The sequence below is a fragment of the Misgurnus anguillicaudatus genome, chromosome 21 (assembly GCF_027580225.2).
Source record: "Misgurnus anguillicaudatus chromosome 21, ASM2758022v2, whole genome shotgun sequence".
In the NCBI taxonomy this organism is placed as follows: Eukaryota; Metazoa; Chordata; class Actinopteri; order Cypriniformes; family Cobitidae; genus Misgurnus; species Misgurnus anguillicaudatus.
This window is the reverse complement of record NC_073357.2, coordinates 23,586,527-23,611,118: the sequence shown is the minus strand read 5'-3', so window position 1 is coordinate 23,611,118 and position 24,592 is coordinate 23,586,527. Positions and strand designations below refer to the sequence as shown.

The window sequence follows — 24,592 nt, the reverse complement described above, 5'->3', positions numbered from 1 at the left end:
AAAAATTTGTTGGCTGACAATGGTGTCAGTACCAAACAGCTCCGTACAGGTGGTCAGAATGAAGTCGTTTTACTTTATTTTCTTTTTGGTTTTAATGTGAAAAAACAAATGAAGGAATGATACACAGGGCCATATTTGTAAACTGTTATTGTAAAATAAAAATAATCCGGTGGGCTACAAAATATTGCTGGCAGGCCACTCTTGGCCCGCGGGCCGCCTGTTGCCAACCCCTGTACTAGATGTTTGGCTGTGAAAAATCAGTGGTTAAAATTACTTTTTCACGGAGGGATTTACTAGACATTTGGCAATGAAAGATGGTTCAGTACCCACTTTATTTGGAACAACATGCGTCGCCTAACCACAACCTGTAAGTATGATTATAGCTACATACTTGCCTAAATTAGTGTAAAAATGTTTATGTCTGTCGTCGTTTTTATAACTTGAATTAATGATGAATGATGTGTATTGATGTTGTTTTTTAAACTTTTAATATACTGTCAGAGAGTCACGTTAGCAAGCGGCTAATGCATGCTCTCTTACGGTTTTGCTATGACCCGGTTAGCTTACATAAATGCTTAAATGAGTGTAAAATGTTAGTTTCTATCGTCATTTTTATGCTTGGATTAATAATTAACAAAGTAGTTGTTTAAACTCTTAATACACTGTCAAAGAGTCCTGTTAGGCAAGCGGCTAATGCATGCTCACTTATGGTTTTGCTAAGACCCGGTTAGTTTACATAAATGTTTAAATGAGCGTAAAATGTTAGTTTCTATTGTCGTTTTTATTATTTGGAATAATGATAAATGATGTGTAATAATGTCGATTATGTCTTCTCAGTCAATCATGTTAGCACTAGGTCAATACATGTTGCACTATTGTTGGTCTGTGCCACAGATCTGTGGTTTGTGCGGAGATTCCGTCAGTTGACCAATCAGAGCAGAGTAGGCTACGGAAAGGTGGGGTTTAGGCAGACTGAGTCGTTGAACGGCTTCACATGAATCATTTGGGGATCTCTGAGAAATTGGGTAATTTTACATTTATATTTTGAGAAAATTACAGTGTTTTTGACCTTGCATGTATTTAAACCTGTTGCCCGGGACTTATAAACAGTGATGGGACACTAAAAATTGGCATCTTACTGGCTCTTTAAGAAAGAGGGGAAGCAAATGTTTTACCCATTGTTATAAAATATATCTCTTGCTGAGTTTCTAGGCCGTTCCAAGCATTGCTCATAATTTGATTAAAACCTTAATTTGAGAGAGGAAACATATAAAGAAATGCAGCAAAGTTTAGAATTCTCAGCTAAAATGATCTCAAATGCTTTAAAGTAGCAACAAAAACCCAAAGCACATGGAAAAAAGCAACTACTGTTAAAACAGATGGAAGAATAGTCAGGATGGCAAAGATTCAGTCTTTCATCACCTCTTGAAAGATCAAAGATGACCCTAAAAGTATCTGTAAGTACTGTGACAGTCAAAGGACGTCCGATTGAAGATAAGCTATTTGCAAGAAGCCCCCGTAAAGCTTTAGTGTTGGAAAAAGCATGTGGAGAATCACATCAACTGGCCAAAAGAAAAATGCTGTAAGATTTTGTGACTTCATGAGACTAAAATGTTCCTTTTCGGGTCTAGTGGTTATCGACAGTACCCCAGTGACCCCTGGGTACTGAATTCAAGCCACACAGTACACTGTAAAGACGGTTAAACATGGTGGTGCAAAAATCAAGGTATTGGGATATTTTTCACACCGTGTTGGGCCTATCGTATACAAGGGAACATGGATTACTTTGAATACATCAGAATACTTGATGAGATTATGTTGCTTTTTGCCGAAGAGGAAATAACCCTAAAATGAGTGTTTCAACAAGACAACAACTGTAAGCACACAAGCAAGAAGGCAAAATATTAGTTCCAGACAAAAAGAATTGAGGTAATGGAGTGTTTTCAATACATTTGAAATAAGGATATAAAATTCATTTCTGCACTTTTTTACTTTTATTAATATATTGCTATTTTTTCAACACAACTGTATATAAAAATCAACACTACTCTGTATTTAGTTCACTTTCTACATTTGAAAATTTTCATATTAATATAAGAATAAAAGAAAGTCAGGCAACAGTTTAAAAACAAGCAGTAGCCTCTAACCTCAATGAAGATTTTGGATTTAGGATTTCTGCTGTAAAAGATGGCCTTGGTGTTAAATTCAGGGCTTCCATCTTTTGTGAAAATTTGAGTCTTGACAGAGTCCTCTTCACACCGGATGATAGCATACACATCAGATGCTAAAATATATATAAAAGGAAAGATCATAGTTGAATACCAGAAAGAATGCAAGAGCTATATTAATTTAAAGGGAAAATAATGAAAGAAATTATGTTGGTACCGCTATAACCTTGTCTAATACTTTTGTCTTTAAACATTTAAACATTCACCTTCAGATAAAAAATGTTTAAGATCATAAGAAACATTTCTATAAAGTGTTTCTATACTTTTTAATGGTACTGTATAGTTCCCCATTTAAGTGAAAAACATTGCTGAATCTGTTTGATTGGCTGAATGCAACTCATCAGATGATGACATTCAACCTGTTTGCTTGGGTTTGCTGAGGCCAGAGGCCTTAAGCAAGTGGACTGTAGTAACAGCACTGGGCTCTGGAATACAACACTGCCACAATGAAGGAGCAGGCAGTTCTTCCTTCAACTCTCTGCATAAAGATGACAGAAAGAGAAAACAAAACAGAGATGAGGCAGAGGTTAAGACAGAGGTTGCAATAGGCCTTTGACATGGTATATACCAGATATATTTACCTAAGCCAGACATGTGAGTGTGAGAAAAAACGCAAGAGGAACTGTCCAGTGTCTCCAGGCTGGAATGTGGTGGGGAGGATGACGTACCGACCAGGACCAAGGGCTACACGCAGTGTGACACTACGAGAGTCCATATACACTGAGCTAGCAGCCTGCTCACATAAACACTGAACCCGCAACACACGATTTGCCTCCACCTGAAAAGTTGACCATTCAATTCAAAATTCAGGTCTAAAGTAAATTTTTATTCTCTCTTTCACCTTCTAAGTAAAACCCAAAATGTTTCACCAAGGAAATAATAATAATAATTAGTATACAAAAAAAAATGGTTAAAATAAAATTGAAATATATATTCAACAAAGATAAGAACTCAGAAGCCATCAAGTAAGCTTTCTCTAACGCTACCAAAACTGTATTGATTATTCTATTGTGCAGTTTGACTGGTTGCCTGCCTACTAGTTACTCAGTCACTCACCCTTAGAACCTCAAAGCCAATTGGTAGGTTCTCCCCTCTTCCCTCCTTCCTTTTCATCCTCCTGTCCTCCTGCTGCAGAGATATTAACACCTCATCCCCATCTCCACCAACGTCAAACATAAACTAGAAAAAAAGATTGAGATAAAAGAAAAATGCAAGATCTGCACGCAAACAGAATTGATCTCTTTCACATCTTTGTTTGCTTAAACGAACATTTACACTCAAAATTATCTAGACATAGTTTATCTTCTGTGCACTTAGAGGACTTTGCTGAAATATCAATGTGGCATTTAGCGGATTCTGTCAACAAAGCGGTATTTCTAAATTGCTTGAGATGGAGATTAAGGGGATTTGAAGCGAAGGTTTTTGATGAACACATAATACATGCTAAGACCATTTAGTCAATTTCATCATCTCATGTTTGACAGTGGTGGCATTTTGCGGCTTTTGCAACTAAGCCCCTCAAATATGGATTTCTGTAGGATCATGTGACATTAAAGACTGGAACAGTGATGCTGAAAATTCAGGTTTGCCATCCACATTTCTGTTGAACTGAGGTTTGCACTTGAATAATGGACTTACTGCCACCAACTATTAGCAGAGATTATAAATGTTATACCAGCTTTGTTTTAACAGGTATCCTGATCGATATACAGTATAGTGTTAAAAGTGCTTTCCGCTTCCATTTTGTGCAATTAAAACTCATATCTGGAGAGTCAGTTATGTTATTCAAAACTCATGTTAAAAGGGTTAAATAAATGCAGCCTAAGGGGCCATTCACATTTCTTGTCTTTTGCGCACTCAAGTTTGTTATTTCAAATGTAGGTGCAAGGCATGCACACTCATAATGGAAGCGTCGTTGCGACTAGGGATGTAACGATTAATTGTGTGTCCCATTAAAAATGCCTGTCTGAAATCGATTCTGAATTGCAAGGGTGCGATTGTGTGTTTCATGCACAGCTTGTGTGTGTACTACGGCATTTGGTCGGTAGGAAGTCCTTATCAATCTAAAATCATTATGAGGCGGAGTCGTTTATAAAGTGGATTTAAAAAAACACTTGTTAAATAAAAATCATTCAAAATATTCTTTATTATCGTGAAAATACCTGAAACAATTTGAAGAAAAGCGATATAAATATTCCTGTAGACATTTCCTGGGATACTGTTTGCAATGCTACTTCTTCTGTGGCACAAAGGGAGTTTTTGCATGAGAGCGTTCCTATGTGCCGGGATTTCACCGTAATTCAATCAAATTCATTCATTGAGAAAATGTGCGTTTACACGGTTAATCGTTACACCCCTAGTCGCAGCGCGTATGCGGTGCCAGTTTTTTTTTTCAGAATGCAGCGTCTAGCATTTTGAACGGCCCCTTAGACAGCATAAGAGATCTTTACAAACTGCATGTATTATGTTTTGATAGATCAAACTTCATTTCATAAATCTTATAGTTTGATAATACAAAATAATCAACGTAGACAGATTTTGATATTGTATAAGATTTTCACTACCGGAAACCTCTCCCCAGGAATAACAGCCCAGCAAGCAATTTTGGCTAAAACAAGGCAAAATGTGGGACGTCTAATCATAGCCCATAGATGCGTATGCTTAGAAAATGTCAAAGAAATGAAAGCAAACACCTTGAGCACCTGTTGACTTTGCTTACATGATGGAATTTATAAAACGGTTAGTTCCAATCCTTGATTCTGATAGGTCAATAGGTGTGCTTTATTCATGATAAAACACGACTATGACTGCGCCCTTAGCAACGCCCTTAGCAACCACACGCATCGGTTTGTTGTTTTTATTTGAGGTTTCATGCATATTGCACATTGGAACACATTTTTGTTCATGGTCAGGGACAATTTTTTCTAGCGGAAGGAATGTTTTTATTGATTTAACTTCATGAAAGTTGCACTAATATTTTACTTTAATATTGTGTGGTAACCGTTTTATAAAAGCAATAAGGTACTTGAGGTAAGTGCTGTATCGTGAATAAGTAACAGCTGAAGGGGTTGCAGGCACTCCGCGAAACGCCCTTCAGCCGTTACTTATTCACGATACAGCACAGCCTCTCGTACCTTATTGCTTACATAGTACATCTCCAAGTTATAGCCGGACAATATTGGGTCTATAGTTAGCTGTCTTGGTTTATGTTTGTTGGGAGTTGACCATACAATCCCTCTTGAACAATTCAACCACTGATGCCCATGTTAGAATGTATTTACCAGACTTTTCTAGGAATGCTTTACCTGGGGGTTGTGTAGAAACGTATCTCTGTGATTGATACACCCTCCACATCGACTTCTTTTGTCCGTTTGTCTCTCCCATCTTCCCTCACCTACTCCTGTTTTTTTCATACACTCCGCGTTTAAGGGTCTGTGTCCTCTCCTTACCGTACTTGCCTTGACATCTTGATTTTCGATTTTTTTCCATTTTTCTTCTTGAAAGTGTTCCTCCTTTTGTCTTTCACTTAAATGTTGCTTACTTTGTTCTCTTCTCTGAGTTGGCATTTGTTTGGACCACTCAAGCCCTGTGGAGGGCTTCTGGGCCTTAATGTTCAGATGTGTGGATTGTGTGGGTGAGATTACAGGTGTGTAAGTCCATTCCCCCATGCATCGAACCTCCCTCCAGTAAGTCTGGGGCCAGAGAAAGGAATTTTCTGGCAATCTGCATACCACCATATCTGTGAAGTAACTGCAGAAGTCTTCAAATTCCATCCTGAGAGACAATAAAACCAGGTTCCATGATGAACAGTAAAAATGTTGCTCAAGATATGAAATCGTTACTACATTTCCAAAATGAAATATATGAAAATTGACATTGACAAAAATTAAGTAAAATTACCAAAACTCTCCCACATCTCTGACAATAAGCCCCATCTTTTCCTTATCCTTGCTTCCCAGATGCTGCCACTGAGGAGACCTGTAAGATTACCAGAAATATGTTTGCTGTTTAATGATCAAATTTTATGCATAGCAGTATAATTTACCAAAATATAGTAAAACCACAAATGAAAGTTTATTCAGTTTTAATTCACCCTCATGAAGTTCTGATGAAAATGACAGTGTCATTTTGTTGTTCTACTGTATTTACATTGTTAGTGGATTGTAACAGCCTCATCTTAAGCTTTAAAAAGATGGAAAAGCTGCATAAAAGAATGCCATGCATCTCTACTAGCCATATAAAAATCTGTATTACTGTTCTACTGATGAAAATGTCAGCTACATCTTGATTGGCCTTGATTGGTGAGTAAAATAAAAAAAATTCAGTGAACTATCTCTTTAAATATTATCAGATTCTGCAATGTGTATGTAAACGTTTGATCACAACTATATCTAAATAACTTTTAAAAATCATTAAATCACCCTTAAACTTAAAAATATAAAGAATACCCACACAATAGCCTATTTGGTAAATCTGAATACTCAAGGTAATAAATCAATAATTATCCAGAAAATTGCAATATAAAGAAAACATAAGAACAAAACCATAACAGGTAAACAGCAAATAAAAATAAACTACCTAAAACGAAAAGGTCTTATCTGCATGTTGTAGACACGTGACCAGTCTGAAGAATGTCCAACTAATCAATGGAGATATAAAGTCCCAAGTCTCTGAAATGCACTATAGTCCACTGAAGTAATCCAACATACAGTAGGAAGCATTTCTGTTGGTATCTGCACCAACCCTTTTGCATCCTTTAGTTCCACAACAGTCCTCTGCAAACTGTCAAACAGTTTTTAAACCAGTTAACACTTGTCAAGGATATAAAAATGAACATTTCATTATTAGTTAAGCACTTTAATTAAATTTTGTGTTTCTAAAACCCGAGGACACATCCTAGGAAGGCTGTACAGTATATCTCGGCTGCCACGTCATCATGCATCGTCAAAGGACATCTTAATTCAAAGGTTGCTTTGAAGGCAACCTTCATTTCATGTCCTTCATTTGGCGCTTCAAGTTTATCCTTCAAGGCCTCAAATCACCTACAATTCTTCACAAACATTCCAAAAACCTTGTGAGAATCAAATCATTATTAAAATTATCCAGTTTCATTCTGAAATACAAGCCTAAAAAATTATATCAAATAGTTCATCACAAAGCTCATCCAATTTCCCTATGACATATAAAGCAAAAACATGGTTTTAGAGACAAGGACACTTATGTTATATTTTGTTGTAAATTATTCAAATAATGTTAAACTGCCCATGTTGTAAAGAACTGGGTAACCACAAATGGTTGATACGTGATTCTTGTTCACTGTAATGCATTAATTGTAATTTGTATTTTTGTTTAGTTGTAATACATTTTATGTGGTGATTTCAAAAGTTTCATGCTATGACTCTAGGGGTGGGAATTGTTATGACTATGCTATGGACCCTTACAAGGCCGTCTCATTCTAGCTTTTAATGTTAAAGAGGACTCTAACCTCTAACCCCCTAGTAGGACTGGTCTAGGATGGATGCAACCTCCATAGGATGCAACCTTGCATTTGAGAAATACTCTCTGGGTGCTTCTCAATATGCTTCTTCGATTCCTCACTCCTACGTCCTACTTCCTACCACCCCTTCGCCATCATTTAGGACATTTTGTTTCTTTAATTGCACCACGAGAATGCGAGGAAAAAGGAGTTAGGAGGCTTCCTCAGGAGTCATGAGCGAGTACTTTGTACTGGTACTTGGGCTGGTCCCTTCCACCTTGACGCCATATAGCCTTCCTCTGCCCTGGACAGGTTATGTTGAGCCCTAACCCAGACCAAGTCTCCTTGGAGTTCTTCCTCCTCCTACTCTCGTTGTCTCTCCAATATGTCATGAGGGGGGCTATCAAGGTGGGGAGGTGTTGGTATAGCACTATCTAAAAGACCATTGAGAGGACGTCCAAGGGCAATGTTCGACAGTGTAAATTCTGTACTTTCTTTATGGCAAACCTGAATTCCGGCAGCCATCCTTCCCATTGGCTATGCTGGTCTTTTATATAAGACACAATTATTGTCTTCAAAGTTCAGTTTATCTGTTCCATCAGATTGGACTGTGAGTGGTAAGTGGTGGTCAACTTTTGAACTACTCCCCATTGTTGGCAGACTAGAGTGAGAAGCCAAGATGTAAATTGAGCTTCCCAAACAGACACAAGGTAAACCAGGGCATTTTTGCTACCTGCGGTGCTCTGGTCATTCATATTAGAAACAATTCCACAATTCCACAATTACACCCATATTCCACCATCATGGGCAAACTTTAAACAACAAATGCCATGAGCTTTACAGCTGGACAAAGCTGCAAAGCTGTTTGGGAAAGACGACAAAAGTCATGAACTTTACAGACCAATGTGGAAAAACGACAACACAAACTCTTAAAGTGTTTTGACATGCCCACTACTTTGGCATAGAGAAGGAGAAAGGTCCCCAACTCACTGCAAAAAACCTTACTAGATCATCTTAAAAGCATGCTTCAGGTAAGGCTCATACTCACAACCTCGGCATTGCCTTACTGCATACTGTCTTATAAGTACCGCGCGCTGACCGATTGCGCCACTGGAGCTGCACGAGGTTATATGGGGAAAACAACAAATGTCATGAGCTTTACAGCTGGACAAAGCTGTTTGGGAAAAACGACAAAAGTCATGAACTTTACAGACCATTGTGGAAAAACGACAACACAAACTCTTAAGATGTCTTGACATGCCTAAATCCCGGGATATACTGCACGATTATTGGCTGTCCCAGACGAAAGATTGCCATCGTGAAACAATCGTTGCGATTTCTGTGATCTTGGCTCTTCATCGGTGGTCCTATGTTGTACAATGAGAGAGGTGCAAAGACGGACGTTTTCCCAGTCTTGCATCCAAAGATAGCCTACGATAGTTTTCTGACAGTGTCAGAAATTCGGCATGATCACCGCACAGTGTGTTTGCTGCTACGACCTGCGCGACGATATTTGTTTACCACGAGCGCATGCTGCTGATGTTGCGCTACGTGTGACGCTGCCGCCGAAGCTTCCGTGTCATCATCGTACAGTCTACATGCCTGTCGTACCCGAGTTTAAACGCTCCGTGTCGCACAGTGTGATAAGTTAATGATCTTATAAGAGGGCAAAAATCTTGCAGTGTATTCCGGGCTTTATACTTTGGCATAGAGAAGGAGAAAGGTCCCCATCTTACTGCATCAAAGCTTATTAGATCATCTTAAAAGCATGCTCTAGGTGAGGCTTGAACTCACAACCTAGGCATTGCCTTGCTACATACTGTCTTATAAGTACCGCACGCTGACCGATTGCGCCACTTTAGCTGGGCAAGGTGGTCTGGGGAAAACAACAAATGTCATGAGCTTTACAGCTGGACAAAGCTGTTTGGGAAAAACGACAAAAGTCATGAACTTTACAGACCATTGTGGAAAAACGACAACACAAACTCTTAAGGTGTCTTGACATGCCTAATACTTTGGCATAGAGAAGGAGAAAGGTCCCTATCTTACTGCATCAAAAATTACTAGATCATCTTAAAAGCATGCTCCAGTTGAGGCTCGAACTCACAACCTGGGCATTGTCTAGCTGCATACTGTCTTAAAAGCACCGCCCGCTAACCGATTGCGCCTCTGGAGCTGCACAAGGCTTTTTGGGGAAACCAACAAATGTCATGAGCTTTATAGATCAATGTGGAAAAACGACAACACAAACGCTTTAGGTGTTCTGAGATGCCTACTACTTTGGCATAGAGAAGGAGAAAGGTCCCCATCTCACTGCATCAAACCTTATTAGATCATCTTAAAAGCATGCTCCGGGTGAGGCTCGAACTCATAACCTCGGCATTGTCTAGCTGCATACTGTCTTATAGGTACCGCACGGTGACCGATTGCGCCTCTGGAGCTGCACAAGGCTATTTGGGGAAAACAACAAATGTCTTGAGCTTTACAGACCAATGTGGAAAAACGACAACACAAACGCTTTAGGTGTCTTGACACGCCTACTACTTTGGCACAGAGAAGGAGAAAGGTCCCCATCTCACTGCATCAAAGCTTACTAGATAATCTTAAAAGCATGCTCCAGTTGAGGCTCGAACTCACAACCAGGGCATTGACCTTCCTGCCATACTGTCTTATAAGTACCACGCGCTGACTGATTGTGCCACTGGAGCCGCATAAGGCTAAATGGGGAAAACAACAAATGTCATGATCTTTAAAGACCAATGTGGAAAAACGACAACACAAACGCTTTAGGTCTCTTGACAGGCCTACTACTTTGGCATAGAGAAGGAGAAAGGTCCCCATCTCACTGCATCAAAGCTTACTAGATCATCTTAAAAGCATGCTCCAGGTGAGGCTCGAAGTCACAACCTCGGCATTGCCTTGCTGCATACTGTCTTATAAGTACCGCGCGCTGACCGATTGCGCCACTGGAGCAGTGCAAGGCTGGTTGGGGAAAACAACAAATGTCATGAGCTTTACAGCTGGACAAAGCTGTTTGGGAAAAACGACAAAAGTCATGAACTTTACAGACCATTGTTGAAAAACGACAACACAAACTCTTAAGATGTCTTGACATGCCTAATACTTTGGCATAGAGAAGGAGAAAGGTCCCCATCTCACTGCATCAAAGCTTACTAGATAATCTTAAAAGCATGCTCCAGGTGAGGCTCGAACTCACAACCTCGGCATTGCCTTGCTGCATACTGTCTTATAAGTACCGTGCGCTGACCGATTGCGCCACTGGAGCAGTGCAAGGCTAGTTGGGGAAAACAACAAATGTCATGAGCTTTACAGCTGGACAAAGCTGTTTGGGAAAAACGACAAAAGTCATGAACTTTACAGACCATTGTTGAAAAACGACAACACAAACTCTTAAGATGTCTTGACATGCCTAATACTTTGGCATAGAGAAGGAGAAAGGTCCCCATCTCACTGCATCAAAGCTTACTAGATAATCTTAAAAGTATGCTCCAGGTGAGGCTCGAACTCACAACCTGGGCATTGCCTTGCTGCCATACTGTTTTCTAAGTACCACGTGCTGACCGATTGTGCCACTGGAGCTGCACAGGGCTAAAAGGGTAAAACAACAAATGTCATAAGCTTTACAGACCAATGTAGAAAAACGACAACACAAACTCTTAAGGTGTCTTGACATGCCTACTACTTTGGCATAGAGAAGGAGAAAGGTCCCCATCTTACTGCATCAAAGCTTACTAGATCATCTTAAAAGCATGGACCAGGTGAGGCTCGAACTCACAATCTCGGCATTGCCTTGCTTCATACTGTCTTATAAGTACCGCGCGCTGACCGATTGCGCCACTGGAGCTGTGCAAGGCTGGTTGGGGAAAACAACAAATGTCATGAGCTTTCCAGACCAATGTGGAAAAACGACAACACAAACGCTTTAGGTGTTTTGAGATGCCTACTACTTTGGCATAGAGAAGGAGAAAGGTCCCCATCTCACTGCATCAAAGCTTACTAGATCATCTTAAAAGCATGCTCCAGGTAAGGCTCGAACTCACAACCTCGGCATTGCCTTGCTGCATACTGTCTTATTAGTACCGCGCGCTGACCGATTGCGCCACTGGAGCTGTGCGAGGCTGGTTGGGGAAAACAACAAATGTAATAAGCTTTCCAGACCAATGTGGAAAAACGACAACACAAACGCTTTAGGTGTTTTGAGATGCCTACTACTTTGGCATAGAGAAGGAGAAAGGTCCCCATCTCACTGCATCAAAGCTTACTAGATCATCTTAAAAGCATGCTCCAGGTGAGGCTCGAACTCACAACCTCGGCATTGCCTTGCTGCATACTGTCTTATAAGTACCGCGCGCTGACCGATTGCGCCACTGGAGCAGTGCAAGGCTGGTTGGGGAAAACAACAAATGTCATGAGCTTTACAGCTGGACAAACTGTTTGGGAAAAACGACAAAAGTCATGAACTTTACAGACCATTGTTGAAAAACGACAACACAAACTCTTAAGATGTCTTGACATGCCTAATACTTTGGCATAGAGAAGGAGAAAGGTCCCCATCTCACTGCATCAAAGCTTACTAGATAATCTTAAAAGCATGCTCCAGGTGAGGCTCGAAGTCACAACCTCGGCATTGCCTTGCTGCATACTGTCTTATAAGTACCGCGCGCTGACCGATTGCGCCACTGGAGCAGTGCAAGGCTGGTTGGGGAAAACAACAAATGTCATGAGCTTTACAGCTGGACAAAGCTGTTTGGGAAAAACGACAAAAGTCATGAACTTTACAGACCATTGTTGAAAAACGACAACACAAACTCTTAAGATGTCTTGACATGCCTAATACTTTGGCATAGAGAAGGAGAAAGGTCCCCATCTCACTGCATCAAAGCTTACTAGATAATCTTAAAAGCATGCTCCAGGTGAGGCTCGAACTCACAACCTCGGCATTGCCTTGCTGCATACTGTCTTATAAGTACCGCGCGCTGACCGATTGCGCCACTGGAGCTGGGCAAGGTGGGCTGGGGAAAACAACAAATGTCATGAGCTTTACAGCTGGACAAACTGTTTGGGAAAAACGACAAAAGTCATGAACTTTACAGACCATTGTTGAAAAACGACAACACAAACTCTTAAGATGTCTTGACATGCCTAATACTTTGGCATAGAGAAGGAGAAAGGTCCCCATCTCACTGCATCAAAGCTTACTAGATAATCTTAAAAGCATGCTCCAGGTGAGGCTCGAACTCACAACCTCGGCATTGCCTTGCTGCATACTGTCTTATAAGTACCGCGCGCTGACCGATTGCGCCACTGGAGCAGTGCAAGGCTGGTTGGGGAAAACAACAAATGTCATGAGCTTTACAGCTGGACAAAGCTGTTTGGGAAAAACGACAAAAGTCATGAACTTTACAGACCATTGTTGAAAAACGACAACACAAACTCTTAAGATGTCTTGACATGCCTAATACTTTGGCATAGAGAAGGAGAAAGGTCCCCATCTCACTGCATCAAAGCTTACTAGATAATCTTAAAAGCATGCTCCAGGTGAGGCTCGAACTCACAACCTCGGCATTGCCTTGCTGCATACTGTCTTATAAGTACCGCGCGCTGACCGATTGCGCCACTGGAGCAGTGCAAGGCTGGTTGGGGAAAACAACAAATGTCATGAGCTTTACAGCTGGACAAACTGTTTGGGAAAAACGACAAAAGTCATGAACTTTACAGACCATTGTTGAAAAACGACAACACAAACTCTTAAGATGTCTTGACATGCCTAATACTTTGGCATAGAGAAGGAGAAAGGTCCCCATCTCACTGCATCAAAGCTTACTAGATAATCTTAAAAGCATGCTCCAGGTGATGCTCGAACTCACAACCTCGGCATTGCCTTGCTGCATACTGTCTTATTAGTACCGCGCGCTGACCGATTGCGCCACTGGAGCTGTGCGAGGCTGGTTGGGGAAAACAACAAATGTAATAAGCTTTCCAGACCAATGTGGAAAAACGACAACACAAACGCTTTTGGTGTTTTGAGATGCCTACTACTTTGGCATAGAGAAGGAGAAAGGTCCCCATCTCACTGCATCAAAGCTTACTAGATCATCTTAAAAGCATGCTCCAGGTAAAGCTCGAACTCACAACCTCGGCATTGCCTTGCTGCATACTGTCTTATTAGTACCGCGCGCTGACCGATTGCGCCACTGGAGCTGTGCGAGGCTGGTTGGGGAAAACAACAAATGTAATAAGCTTTCCAGACCAATGTGGAAAAACGACAACACAAACGCTTTTGGTGTTTTGAGATGCCTACTACTTTGGCATAGAGAAGGAGAAAGGTCCCCATCTCACTGCATCAAAGCTTACTAGATCATCTTAAAAGCATGCTCCAGGTGAGGCTCGAACTCACAACCTCGGCATTGCCTTGCTGCATACTGTCTTATAAGTACCGCGCGCTGACCGATTGCGCCACTGGAGCAGTGCAAGGCTGGTTGGGGAAAACAACAAATGTCATGAGCTTTACAGCTGGACAAACTGTTTGGGAAAAACGACAAAAGTCATGAACTTTACAGACCATTGTTGAAAAACGACAACACAAACTCTTAAGATGTCTTGACATGCCTAATACTTTGGCATAGAGAAGGAGAAAGGTCCCCATCTCACTGCATCAAAGCTTACTAGATAATCTTAAAAGCATGCTCCAGGTGAGGCTCGAACTCACAACCTCGGCATTGCCTTGCTGCATACTGTCTTATAAGTACCGCGCGCTGACCGATTGCGCCACTGGAGCAGTGCAAAGCTGGTTGGGGAAAACAACAAATGTCATGAGCTTTACAGCTGGACAAAGCTGTTTGGGAAAAACGACAAAAGTCATGAACTTTACAGACCATTGTTGAAAAACGACAACACAAACTCTTAAGATGTCTTGACATGCCTAATACTTTGGCATAGAGAAGGAGAAAGGTCCCCATCTCACTGCATCAAAGCTTACTAGATAATCTTAAAAGCATGCTCCAGGTGAGGCTCGAACTCACAACCTCGGCATTGCCTTGCTGCATACTGTCTTATAAGTACCGCGCGCTGACCGATTGCGCCACTGGAGCTGGGCAAGGTGGGTTGGGGAAAACAACAAATGTCATGAGCTTTACAGCTGGACAAACTGTTTGGGAAAAACGACAAAAGTCATGAACTTTACAGACCATTGTTGAAAAACGACAACACAAACTCTTAAGATGTCTTGACATGCCTAATACTTTGGCATAGAGAAGGAGAAAGGTCCCCATCTCACTGCATCAAAGCTTACTAGATAATCTTAAAAGCATGCTCCAGGTGAGGCTCGAACTCACAACCTCGGCATTGCCTTGCTGCATACTGTCTTATAAGTACCGCGCGCTGACCGATTGCGCCACTGGAGCAGTGCAAGGCTGGTTGGGGAAAACAACAAATGTCATGAGCTTTACAGCTGGACAAAGCTGTTTGGGAAAAACGACAAAAGTCATGAACTTTACAGACCATTGTTGAAAAACGACAACACAAACTCTTAAGATGTCTTGACATGCCTAATACTTTGGCATAGAGAAGGAGAAAGGTCCCCATCTCACTGCATCAAAGCTTACTAGATAATCTTAAAAGCATGCTCCAGGTGAGGCTCGAACTCACAACCTCGGCATTGCCTCGCTGCATACTGTCTTATAAGTACCGCGCGCTGACCGATTGCGCCACTGGAGCAGTGCAAGGCTGGTTGGGGAAAACAACAAATGTCATGAGCTTTACAGCTGGACAAAGCTGTTTGGGAAAAACGACAAAAGTCATGAACTTTACAGACCATTGTTGAAAAACGACAACACAAACTCTTAAGATGTCTTGACATGCCTAATACTTTGGCATAGAGAAGGAGAAAGGTCCCCATCTCACTGCATCAAAGCTTACTAGATAATCTTAAAAGTATGCTCCAGGTGAGGCTCGAACTCACAACCTGGGCATTGCCTTGCTGCCATACTGTTTTCTAAGTACCACGTGCTGACCGATTGTGCCACTGGAGCTGCACAGGGCTAAAAGGGTAAAACAACAAATGTCATAAGCTTTACAGACCAATGTAGAAAAACGACAACACAAACGCTTTAGGTGTTTTGAGATGCCTACTACTTTGGCATAGAGAAGGAGAAAGGTCCCCATCTCACTGCATCAAAGCTTACTAGATCATCTTAAAAGCATGCTCCAGGTGAGGCTCGAACTCACAACCTCGGCATTGCCTTGCTGCATACTGTCTTATTAGTACCGCGCGCTGACCGATTGCGCCACTGGAGCTGTGCAAGGCTGGTTGGGGAAAACAACAAATGTCATGAGCTTTCCAGACCAATGTGGAAAAACGACAACACAAACGCTTTAGGTGTTTTGAGATGCCTACTACTTTGGCATAGAGAAGGAGAAAGGTCCCCATCTCACTGCATCAAAGCTTACTAGATCATCTTAAAAGCATACCCCGGGTGAGGCTCGAACTCATAACCTCGGCATTGCCTTGCTGCATACTGTCTTATAAGTACCGCGCCCTGACCGATTGTGCCACTGGAGCTAGGCAAGGTGGTCTGGGGAAAACAACAAATGTCATGAGCTTTACAGCTGGACAAAGCTGTTTGGGAAACACGACAAAAGTCATGAACTTTACAGACCATTGTGGAAAAACGACAACACAAACTCTTAAGGTGTCTTGACATGCCTAATACTTTGGCATAGAGAAGGAGAAAGGTCCCCATTTTACTGCATCAAAAATTACTAGATCATCTTAAAAACATTCTCCAGTTGAGGCTCGAACTCACAACCTGGGCATTGCCTTGCTGCCATACTGTTTTCTAAGTACCACATGCTGCCCGATTGTGCCACTGGAGCTGCACAGGGCTAAAAGGGTAAAACAACAAATGTCATGAGCTTTACAGACCAATGTGGAAAAACGACAACACAAACGCTTTAGGTGTTTTGAGATGCCTACTACTTTGGAATAGAGAAGGAGAAAGGTCCCCATCTCACTGCATCAAAGCTTACTAGATAATCTTGAAAGCATGCTCCAGGTGAGGCTCGAACTCACAACCTCGGCATTGCCTTGCTGCGTACTGTCTTATAAGTACCGCGCGCTGACCGATTGCGCCACTGGAGCTGGGCAAGGTGGGCTGGGGAAAACAACAAATGTCATGAGCTTTACAGCTGGACAAAGCTGTTTGGGAAAAACGACAAAAGTCATGAACTTTACAGACCATTGTTGAAAAACGACAACACAAACTCTTAAGATGTCTTGACATGCCTAATACTTTGGCATAGAGAAGGAGAAAGGTCCCCATCTCACTGCATCAAAGCTTACTAGATAATCTTAAAAGTATGCTCCAGGTGAGGCTCGAACTCACAACCTGGGCATTGCCTTGCTGCCATACTGTTTTCTAAGTACCACGTGCTGACCGATTGTGCCACTGGAGCTGCACAGGGCTAAAAGGGTAAAACAACAAATGTCATAAGCTTTACAGACCAATGTAGAAAAGCGACAACACAAACTCTTAAGGTGTCTTGACATGCCTACTACTTTGGCATAGAGAAGGAGAAAGGTCCCCATCTTACTGCATCAAAGCTTACTAGATCATCTTAAAAGCATGGACCAGGTGAGGCTCGAACTCACAATCTCGGCATTGCCTTGCTTCATACTGTCTTATAAGTACCGCGCGCTGACCGATTGCGCCACTGGAGCTGTGCAAGGCTGGTTGGGGAAAACAACAAATGTCATGAGCTTTCCAGACCAATGTGGAAAAACGACAACACAAACGCTTTAGGTGTTTTGAGATGCCTACTACTTTGGCATAGAGAAGGAGAAAGGTCCCCATCTCACTGCATCAAAGCTTACTAGATCATCTTAAAAGCATGCTCCAGGTAAGGCTCGAACTCACAACCTCGGCATTGCCTTGCTGCATACTGTCTTATTAGTACCGCGCGCTGACCGATTGCGCCACTGGAGCTGGGCAAGGCTGGTTGGGGAAAACAACAAATGTCATGAGCTTTACAGCTGGACAAAGCTGTTTGGGAAAAACGACAAAAGTCATGAACTTTACAGACCATTGTTGAAAAACGACAACACAAACTCTTAAGATGTCTTGACATGCCTAATACTTTGGCATAGAGAAGGAGAAAGGTCCCCATCTCACTGCATCAAAGCTTACTAGATAATCTTAAAAGCATGCTCCAGGTGAGGCTCGAACTCACAACCTCGGCATTGCCTTGCTGCATACTGTCTTATAAGTACCGCGCGCTGACCGATTGCGCCACTGGAGCAGTGCAAGGCTGGTTGGGGAAAACAACAAATGTCATGAGCTTTACAGCTGGACAAAGCTGTTTGGGAAAAACGACAAAAGTCATGAACTTTACAGACCATTGTTGAAAAACGACAACACAAACTCTTAAGATGTCTTGACATGCCTAATACTTTGGCATAGAGAAGGAGAAAGGTCCCCATCTCACTGCATCAAAGCTTACTAGATAATCTTAAAAGCATGCTCCAGGTGAGGCTCGAACTCACAACCTCGGCATTGCCTCGCTGCATACTGTCTTATAAGTACCGCGCGCTGACCGATTGCGCCACTGGAGCAGTGCAAGGCTGGTTGGGGAAAACAACAAATGTCATGAGCTTTACAGCTGGACAAAGCTGTTTGGGAAAAACGACAAAAGTCATGAACTTTACAGACCATTGTTGAAAAACGACAACACAAACTCTTAAGATGTCTTGACATGCCTAATACTTTGGCATAGAGAAGGAGAAAGGTCCCCATCTCACTGCATCAAAGCTTACTAGATAATCTTAAAAGTATGCTCCAGGTGAGGCTCGAACTCACAACCTGGGCATTGCCTTGCTGCCATACTGTTTTCTAAGTACCACGTGCTGACCGATTGTGCCACTGGAGCTGCACAGGGCTAAAAGGGTAAAACAACAAATGTCATAAGCTTTACAGACCAATGTAGAAAAGCGACAACACAAACTCTTAAGGTGTCTTGACATGCCTACTACTTTGGCATAGAGAAGGAGAAAGGTCCCCATCTTACTGCATCAAAGCTTACTAGATCATCTTAAAAGCATGGACCAGGTGAGGCTCGAACTCACAATCTCGGCATTGCCTTGCTTCATACTGTCTTATAAGTACCGCGCGCTGACCGATTGCGCCACTGGAGCTGTGCGAGGCTGGTTGGGGAAAACAACAAATGTCATGAGCTTTACAGCTGGACAAAGCTGTTTGGGAAAAACGACAAAAGTCATGAACTTTACAGACCATTGTTGAAAAACGACAACACAAACTCTTAAGATGTCTTGACATGCCTAATACTTTGGCATAGAGAAGGAGAAAGGTCCCCATCTCACTGCATCAAAGCTTACTAGATAATCTTAAAAGCATGCTCCAGGTGAGGCTCGAACTCACAACCTCGGCATTGCCTTGCTGCATACTGTCTTATAAGTACCGAGCGCTGAACGATTGCGCCACTGGAGCTGGGCAAGGTGGGCTGGGGAAAACAACAAATGTCATGAGCTTTACAGCTGGACAAAGCTGTTTGGGAAAAACGACAAAAGTCATGAACTTTACAGACCATTGTTGAAAAACGACAACACAAAAGTACCGCGCCCTGACCGATTGCGCCACTGGAGCTGCACTTGGGTTGGGGAAAACAACAAATGTCATGAGCTTTACAGCTGGACAAAGCTGTTTGGGAAAAACGACAAAAGTAATTAACTTTACACACCAATGTGGAAAAACGACAAAACAAACTCTTAAGGTGTTTTGACATGCCTACTACTTTGGCATAGAGAAGGAGAAAGGTCCCCATCTCACTGCATCAAAGCTTATTAGATCTTCTTAAAAGCATGCTCCAGGTTAGGCTCGAACTCACAACCTCGGCATTGCCTTGCTGCATATTGTCTTATAAGTACCGCGCGCTGACCGATTGCGCCACTAGAGCTGGGCAAGGTGGGCTGGGGAAAACAACAAATGTCATGAGCTTTACAGCTGGACAAAGCTGTTTGGGAAAAACGACAAAAGTCATGAACTTTACAGACCATTGTTGAAAAACGACAACACAAACTCTTAAGATGTCTTGACATGCCTAATACTTTGGCATAGAGAAGGAGAAAGGTCCCCATCTCACTGCATCAAAGCTTACTAGATAATCTTAAAAGCATGCTCCAGGTGAGGCTCGAACTCACAACCTGGGCATTGCCTTGCTGCCATACTGTTTTCTAAGTACCACGTGCTGACCGATTGTGCCACTGGAGCTGCACAGGGCTAAAAGGGTAAAACAACAAATGTCATGAGCTTTACAGACCAATGTGGAAAAACGACAACACAAACGCTTTAGGTGTTTTGAGATGCCTACTACTTTGGCATAGAGAAGGAGAAAGGTCCCCATCTTACTGCATCAAAGCTTACTAGATCATCTTTAAAGCATGCTCCAGGTGAGGCTCGAACTCACAACCTCGGCATTGCCTTGCTGCATACTGTCTTATAAGTACCGCGCGCTGACCGATTGCGCCACTGGAGCTGTGCAAGGCTGGTTGGGGAAAACAACAAATGTCATGAGCTTTCCAGACCAATGTGGAAAAACGACAACACAAACGCTTTAGGTGTTTTGAGATGCCTACTACTTTGGCATAGAGAAGGAGAAAGGTCCCCATCTCACTGCATCAAAGCTTACTAGATCATCTTAAAAGCATGCTCCGGGTGAGGCTCGAACTCATAACCTCGGCATTGCCTTGCTGCATACTGTCTTATAAGTACCGCGCCCTGACCGATTGTGCCACTGGAGCTAGGCAAGGTGGTCTGGGGAAAACAACAAATGTCATGAGCTTTACAGCTGGACAAAGCTGTTTGGGAAAAACGACAAAAGTCATGAACTTTACAGACCATTGTGGAAAAACGACAACACAAACTCTTAAGGTGTCTTGACATGCCTAATACTTTGGCATAGAGAAGGAGAAAGGTGCCCATCTTACTGCATCAAAAATTACTAGATCATCTTAAAAACATGCTCCAGTTGAGGCTCGAACTCACAACCTGGGCATTGCCTTGCTGCCATACTGTTTTCTGAGTACCACATGCTGACCGATTGTGCCACTGGAGCTGCACAGGGCTAAAAGGGTAAAACAACAAATGTCATGAGCTTTACAGACCAATGTGGAAAAACGACAACACAAACGCTTTAGGTGTTTTGAGATGCCTACTACTTTGGAATAGAGAAGGAGAAAGGTCCCCATCTCACTGCATCAAAGCTTACTAGATCATCTTAAAAGCATGCTCCAGGTGAGGCTCGAACTCACAACCTCGGCATTGCCTTGCTGCATACTGTCTTATAAGTACCGCGCGCTGACCGATTGCGCCACTGGAGCTGTGCAAGGCTGGTTGGGGAAAACAACAAATGTCATGAGCTTTCCAGACCAATGTGGAAAAACGACAACACAAACGCTTTAGGTGTTTTGAGATGCCTACTACTTTGGCATAGAGAAGGAGAAAGGTCCCCATCTCACTGCATCAAAGCTTACTAGATCATCTTAAAAGCATACCCCGGGTGAGGCTCGAACTCATAACCTCGGCATTGCCTTGCTGCATACTGTCTTATAAGTACCGCGCCCTGACCGATTGTGCCACTGGAGCTAGGCAAGGTGGTCTGGGGAAAACAACAAATGTCATGAGCTTTACAGCTGGACAAAGCTGTTTGGGAAACACGACAAAAGTCATGAACTTTACAGACCATTGTGGAAAAACGACAACACAAACTCTTAAGGTGTCTTGACATGCCTAATACTTTGGCATAGAGAAGGAGAAAGGTCCCCATTTTACTGCATCAAAAATTACTAGATCATCTTAAAAACATGCTCCAGTTGAGGCTCGAACTCACAACCTGGGCATTGCCTTGCTGCCATACTGTTTTCTAAGTACCACATGCTGACCGATTGTGCCACTGGAGCTGCACAGGGCTAAAAGGGTAAAACAACAAATGTCATGAGCTTTACAGACCAATGTGGAAAAACGACAACACAAACGCTTTAGGTGTTTTGAGATGCCTACTACTTTGGAATAGAGAAGGAGAAAGGTCCCCATCTCACTGCATCAAAGCTTACTAGATAATCTTGAAAGCATGCTCCAGGTGAGGCTCGAACTCACAACCTCGGCATTGCCTTGCTGCGTACTGTCTTATAAGTACCGCGCGCTGACCGATTGCGCCACTGGAGCTGGGCAAGGTGGGCTGGGGAAAACAACAAATGTCATGAGCTTTACAGCTGGACAAAGCTGTTTGGGAAAAACGACAAAAGTCATGAACTTTACAGACCATTATTGAAAAACGACTACACAAACTCTTAAGATGTCTTGACATGCCTAATACTTTGGCATAGAGAAGGAGAAAGGTCCCCATCTCACTGCATCAAAGCTTACTAGATAATCTTAAAAGCATGCTCCAGGTGAGGCTCGAACTCAGAACCTCAGCATTGCCTTGCTGCATACTGTCTTATAAGTACCGCGCGCTGACCGATTGCACCACTGGAGCTGTGCAAGGCTGGTTGGGGAAAACAACAAATGTCATGAGCTTTACAGACCAATGTGGAAAAACGACAACACAAACGCTTTAGGTGTCTTGACACGCCTACTACTTTGGCATAGAGAAGGAGAAAGGTCCCCATCTCACTGCATCAAAGCTTACTAGATCATCTTAAAAACATGCTCCAGGTGAGGCTCGAACTCACAACCTCGGCATTGCCTTGCTGCATACTGTCTTTTAAGTACCGCGCGCTGACCGATTGCACCACTGGAGCTGTGCAATGCTGGTTGGGGAAAACAACAAATGTCATGAGCTTTACAGACCAATGTGGAAAAACGACAACACAAACGCTTTAGGTGTCTTGACACGCCTACTACTTTGGCATAGAGAAGGAGAAAGGTCCCCATCTCACTGCATCAAAGCTTACTAGATCATCTTAAAAACATGCTCCAGGTGAGGCTCGAACTCACAACCTCGGCATTGCCTTGCTGCATACTGTCTTATAAGTACCGCGCCCTGACCGATTGCACCACTGGAGCTAGGCAAGGTGGTCTGGGGAAAACAACAAATGTCATGAGCTTTACAGCTGGACAAAGCTGTTTGGGAAAAACGACAAAAGTCATGAACTTTACAGACCATTGTGGAAAAACGACAACACAAACTCTTAAGGTGTCTTGACATGCCTAATACTTTGGCATAGAGAAGGAGAAAGGTCCCCATCTTACTGCATCAAAAATTACTAGATCATCTTAAAAGCATGCTCCAGTTGAGGCTCGAACTCACAACCTGTGCACTGCCTTGCTGCCATACTGTTTTCTAAGTACCACATGCCGAACGTCTGCCAAATACTCCAGACCACGTCGGGGTGAAGTCTCCACTCCCCGCGGGACATGACCTGTCGTGAGAGCGCATCGGCTGCACGATTGAGGTTGTCCGGGATGTGAGTGGCTCTTAGAGACCTGAGTCTCTGATGACTCCACAGTAGGAGGCGTCGGGGGAGTTGTGACATGCAATGTGAACGTAGGCCACCTTGGTGATTTATGTACGCCACTGTCGCTGTGCTGTCCAACCAGACGAGCACATGTTTGTCCTGCAAGATGTTGAGAAAGTGCCTCAGAGCTAGCAAGATAGCCAACAACTCTAGGCAGTTGATGTGCCATTGCGGGCGGAGGCCCCTCCAGCGCCCCGACACTGCATGCCCATTGCACACTGCACCCCAACCCCTTGAAACCCGTCCCATAGGCACTCCTGCCATGAGGAACGAAAGGTCTCTCCAGGGGTTGAGGGTGCGTCGGCCCCGCGGTGTCAGAAAGACGGGTGCCAGTGTGGCATGTTGAAGCGGTCTCATGTGCATTAACCCGGGGGGAGTAACCGCCGACAAGGATGCCATGTGCCCCAGGAGCCTCTGAAAGAGCTTGAGCGGGACCGCTGTACTGTGTCTGACAGACTTCAGATACGTCAACAATGACTGAGCGCATTCCTTGTTGAGACGAAAAAAGATGCTCTGCACAGGGCAGAGCTTGATTTTTTCCCAGTTGACCCGAAGGCCCAGATGGTCTGTATGTTGTAACACCAGGTCTCTGTGAGTGCAAACCAATTCCGTGAGTGAGCTAGAATCAGCCAGTCGTCGAGATAATTTAGAATGTGAATCTCTTGCTGCCTGAGAGATGGTAGGGCCCCCTCCGCAACTTTGGTAAAGACACGGGGAAACAGGGACAGACCAAATGGGAGGACCCTGTACTGACATGCCCTCCCCTCGAAAGCAAACAGAAGAAACGGTCTGTGTCGAGGAAGAATAGAGACATGAAAGTATGCGTCCTTCAGGCCGATTGCTACGAACCAATCCTGGTGCTGAACCTCCACCAGAATGCGTCTCTGTGTTAGCATCTTGAATGACATGCGATGAATATATCTGTTCAGCACACACAGATCCAAGATGGGACGCAGTCCCCTCCCTTCTTCGGCACTATGAAATAGGGGCTGTAAAACCCCAAAGACATCTCGGCTGAGGGGACGGGCTCTATTGCATGTTTGGCCAGAAGGGTGGCCACCTCCGCTCGAAGCACCTCTGACTGAGGTGATCAGAATGCCACGAAACTTGGGGGGCGTCTGGCGAATTGTATTGCATAGCCAAGACGGACCGTGCGTAGCAACCAACGGGGCGGGCTGGGTAGCGATGGCCACGCTGCCAAACACAGTGCGAGGGGAATTAAATGATCTGCTTCATAGTGCTGGGGGGGGATCTTAGCTGGATGGTGGAGCATGGGGCGAAGGCAAGAGTTCCCCGCCATCACTGGTCTTACCTGAGAAAAACGCCATCACTCGTCTT

At 43.2% G+C, this 24,592-nt stretch overlaps 1 protein-coding gene and 22 non-coding genes across 29 annotated transcripts in view; all 23 read right to left on the bottom strand.

The window, feature by feature from the left end:
* LOC129438951 (calpain-5) overlaps nt 1-24,592 on the bottom strand; it is a 42,767-nt gene that overhangs the window by 1,934 nt on the left and 16,241 nt on the right. For all 7 annotated transcript variants that reach the window (XM_055197862.2, XM_055197857.2, XM_055197872.2 and 4 more), the window contains 6 exons: nt 6,129-6,206; nt 5,534-6,002; nt 3,285-3,407; nt 2,810-3,006; nt 2,588-2,706; nt 2,148-2,284 (listed from right to left, as the gene is read on the bottom strand). In XM_055197862.2, the coding sequence (XP_055053837.2) occupies nt 2,148-2,284; nt 2,588-2,706; nt 2,810-3,006; nt 3,285-3,407; nt 5,534-6,002; nt 6,129-6,206 (1,123 nt within the window). The remainder of the gene's footprint in view (nt 1-2,147; nt 2,285-2,587; nt 2,707-2,809; nt 3,007-3,284; nt 3,408-5,533; nt 6,003-6,128; nt 6,207-24,592) is intronic.
* On the bottom strand, nt 10,584-10,677 carry trnai-uau (transfer RNA isoleucine (anticodon UAU)). Its single transcript has 2 exons — nt 10,640-10,677; nt 10,584-10,619 (listed from the first exon to the last, which is right to left on the bottom strand). It is a non-coding gene; the product is annotated as a tRNA-Ile (tRNA).
* Nucleotides 10,897-10,990, bottom strand: trnai-uau (transfer RNA isoleucine (anticodon UAU)). The gene is made up of 2 exons: nt 10,953-10,990; nt 10,897-10,932 (listed from the first exon to the last, which is right to left on the bottom strand). It is a non-coding gene; the product is annotated as a tRNA-Ile (tRNA).
* Nucleotides 12,006-12,099, bottom strand: trnai-uau (transfer RNA isoleucine (anticodon UAU)). Its single transcript has 2 exons — nt 12,062-12,099; nt 12,006-12,041 (listed from the first exon to the last, which is right to left on the bottom strand). It is a non-coding gene; the product is annotated as a tRNA-Ile (tRNA).
* trnai-uau (transfer RNA isoleucine (anticodon UAU)) lies at nt 12,318-12,411 on the bottom strand. The gene is made up of 2 exons: nt 12,374-12,411; nt 12,318-12,353 (listed from the first exon to the last, which is right to left on the bottom strand). It is a non-coding gene; the product is annotated as a tRNA-Ile (tRNA).
* On the bottom strand, nt 12,631-12,724 carry trnai-uau (transfer RNA isoleucine (anticodon UAU)). The gene is made up of 2 exons: nt 12,687-12,724; nt 12,631-12,666 (listed from the first exon to the last, which is right to left on the bottom strand). It is a non-coding gene; the product is annotated as a tRNA-Ile (tRNA).
* trnai-uau (transfer RNA isoleucine (anticodon UAU)) lies at nt 12,943-13,036 on the bottom strand. The gene is made up of 2 exons: nt 12,999-13,036; nt 12,943-12,978 (listed from the first exon to the last, which is right to left on the bottom strand). It is a non-coding gene; the product is annotated as a tRNA-Ile (tRNA).
* Nucleotides 13,256-13,349, bottom strand: trnai-uau (transfer RNA isoleucine (anticodon UAU)). Its single transcript has 2 exons — nt 13,312-13,349; nt 13,256-13,291 (listed from the first exon to the last, which is right to left on the bottom strand). It is a non-coding gene; the product is annotated as a tRNA-Ile (tRNA).
* On the bottom strand, nt 14,098-14,191 carry trnai-uau (transfer RNA isoleucine (anticodon UAU)). The gene is made up of 2 exons: nt 14,154-14,191; nt 14,098-14,133 (listed from the first exon to the last, which is right to left on the bottom strand). It is a non-coding gene; the product is annotated as a tRNA-Ile (tRNA).
* trnai-uau (transfer RNA isoleucine (anticodon UAU)) lies at nt 14,410-14,503 on the bottom strand. The gene is made up of 2 exons: nt 14,466-14,503; nt 14,410-14,445 (listed from the first exon to the last, which is right to left on the bottom strand). It is a non-coding gene; the product is annotated as a tRNA-Ile (tRNA).
* On the bottom strand, nt 14,723-14,816 carry trnai-uau (transfer RNA isoleucine (anticodon UAU)). Its single transcript has 2 exons — nt 14,779-14,816; nt 14,723-14,758 (listed from the first exon to the last, which is right to left on the bottom strand). It is a non-coding gene; the product is annotated as a tRNA-Ile (tRNA).
* Nucleotides 15,035-15,128, bottom strand: trnai-uau (transfer RNA isoleucine (anticodon UAU)). Its single transcript has 2 exons — nt 15,091-15,128; nt 15,035-15,070 (listed from the first exon to the last, which is right to left on the bottom strand). It is a non-coding gene; the product is annotated as a tRNA-Ile (tRNA).
* trnai-uau (transfer RNA isoleucine (anticodon UAU)) lies at nt 15,348-15,441 on the bottom strand. The gene is made up of 2 exons: nt 15,404-15,441; nt 15,348-15,383 (listed from the first exon to the last, which is right to left on the bottom strand). It is a non-coding gene; the product is annotated as a tRNA-Ile (tRNA).
* trnai-uau (transfer RNA isoleucine (anticodon UAU)) lies at nt 15,927-16,020 on the bottom strand. Its single transcript has 2 exons — nt 15,983-16,020; nt 15,927-15,962 (listed from the first exon to the last, which is right to left on the bottom strand). It is a non-coding gene; the product is annotated as a tRNA-Ile (tRNA).
* On the bottom strand, nt 16,771-16,864 carry trnai-uau (transfer RNA isoleucine (anticodon UAU)). Its single transcript has 2 exons — nt 16,827-16,864; nt 16,771-16,806 (listed from the first exon to the last, which is right to left on the bottom strand). It is a non-coding gene; the product is annotated as a tRNA-Ile (tRNA).
* Nucleotides 17,928-18,021, bottom strand: trnai-uau (transfer RNA isoleucine (anticodon UAU)). Its single transcript has 2 exons — nt 17,984-18,021; nt 17,928-17,963 (listed from the first exon to the last, which is right to left on the bottom strand). It is a non-coding gene; the product is annotated as a tRNA-Ile (tRNA).
* Nucleotides 18,241-18,334, bottom strand: trnai-uau (transfer RNA isoleucine (anticodon UAU)). Its single transcript has 2 exons — nt 18,297-18,334; nt 18,241-18,276 (listed from the first exon to the last, which is right to left on the bottom strand). It is a non-coding gene; the product is annotated as a tRNA-Ile (tRNA).
* Nucleotides 19,133-19,226, bottom strand: trnai-uau (transfer RNA isoleucine (anticodon UAU)). Its single transcript has 2 exons — nt 19,189-19,226; nt 19,133-19,168 (listed from the first exon to the last, which is right to left on the bottom strand). It is a non-coding gene; the product is annotated as a tRNA-Ile (tRNA).
* trnai-uau (transfer RNA isoleucine (anticodon UAU)) lies at nt 19,599-19,692 on the bottom strand. Its single transcript has 2 exons — nt 19,655-19,692; nt 19,599-19,634 (listed from the first exon to the last, which is right to left on the bottom strand). It is a non-coding gene; the product is annotated as a tRNA-Ile (tRNA).
* Nucleotides 20,178-20,271, bottom strand: trnav-uac (transfer RNA valine (anticodon UAC)). The gene is made up of 2 exons: nt 20,234-20,271; nt 20,178-20,213 (listed from the first exon to the last, which is right to left on the bottom strand). It is a non-coding gene; the product is annotated as a tRNA-Ile (tRNA).
* Nucleotides 21,022-21,115, bottom strand: trnai-uau (transfer RNA isoleucine (anticodon UAU)). The gene is made up of 2 exons: nt 21,078-21,115; nt 21,022-21,057 (listed from the first exon to the last, which is right to left on the bottom strand). It is a non-coding gene; the product is annotated as a tRNA-Ile (tRNA).
* trnai-uau (transfer RNA isoleucine (anticodon UAU)) lies at nt 21,866-21,959 on the bottom strand. Its single transcript has 2 exons — nt 21,922-21,959; nt 21,866-21,901 (listed from the first exon to the last, which is right to left on the bottom strand). It is a non-coding gene; the product is annotated as a tRNA-Ile (tRNA).
* trnai-uau (transfer RNA isoleucine (anticodon UAU)) lies at nt 22,444-22,537 on the bottom strand. Its single transcript has 2 exons — nt 22,500-22,537; nt 22,444-22,479 (listed from the first exon to the last, which is right to left on the bottom strand). It is a non-coding gene; the product is annotated as a tRNA-Leu (tRNA).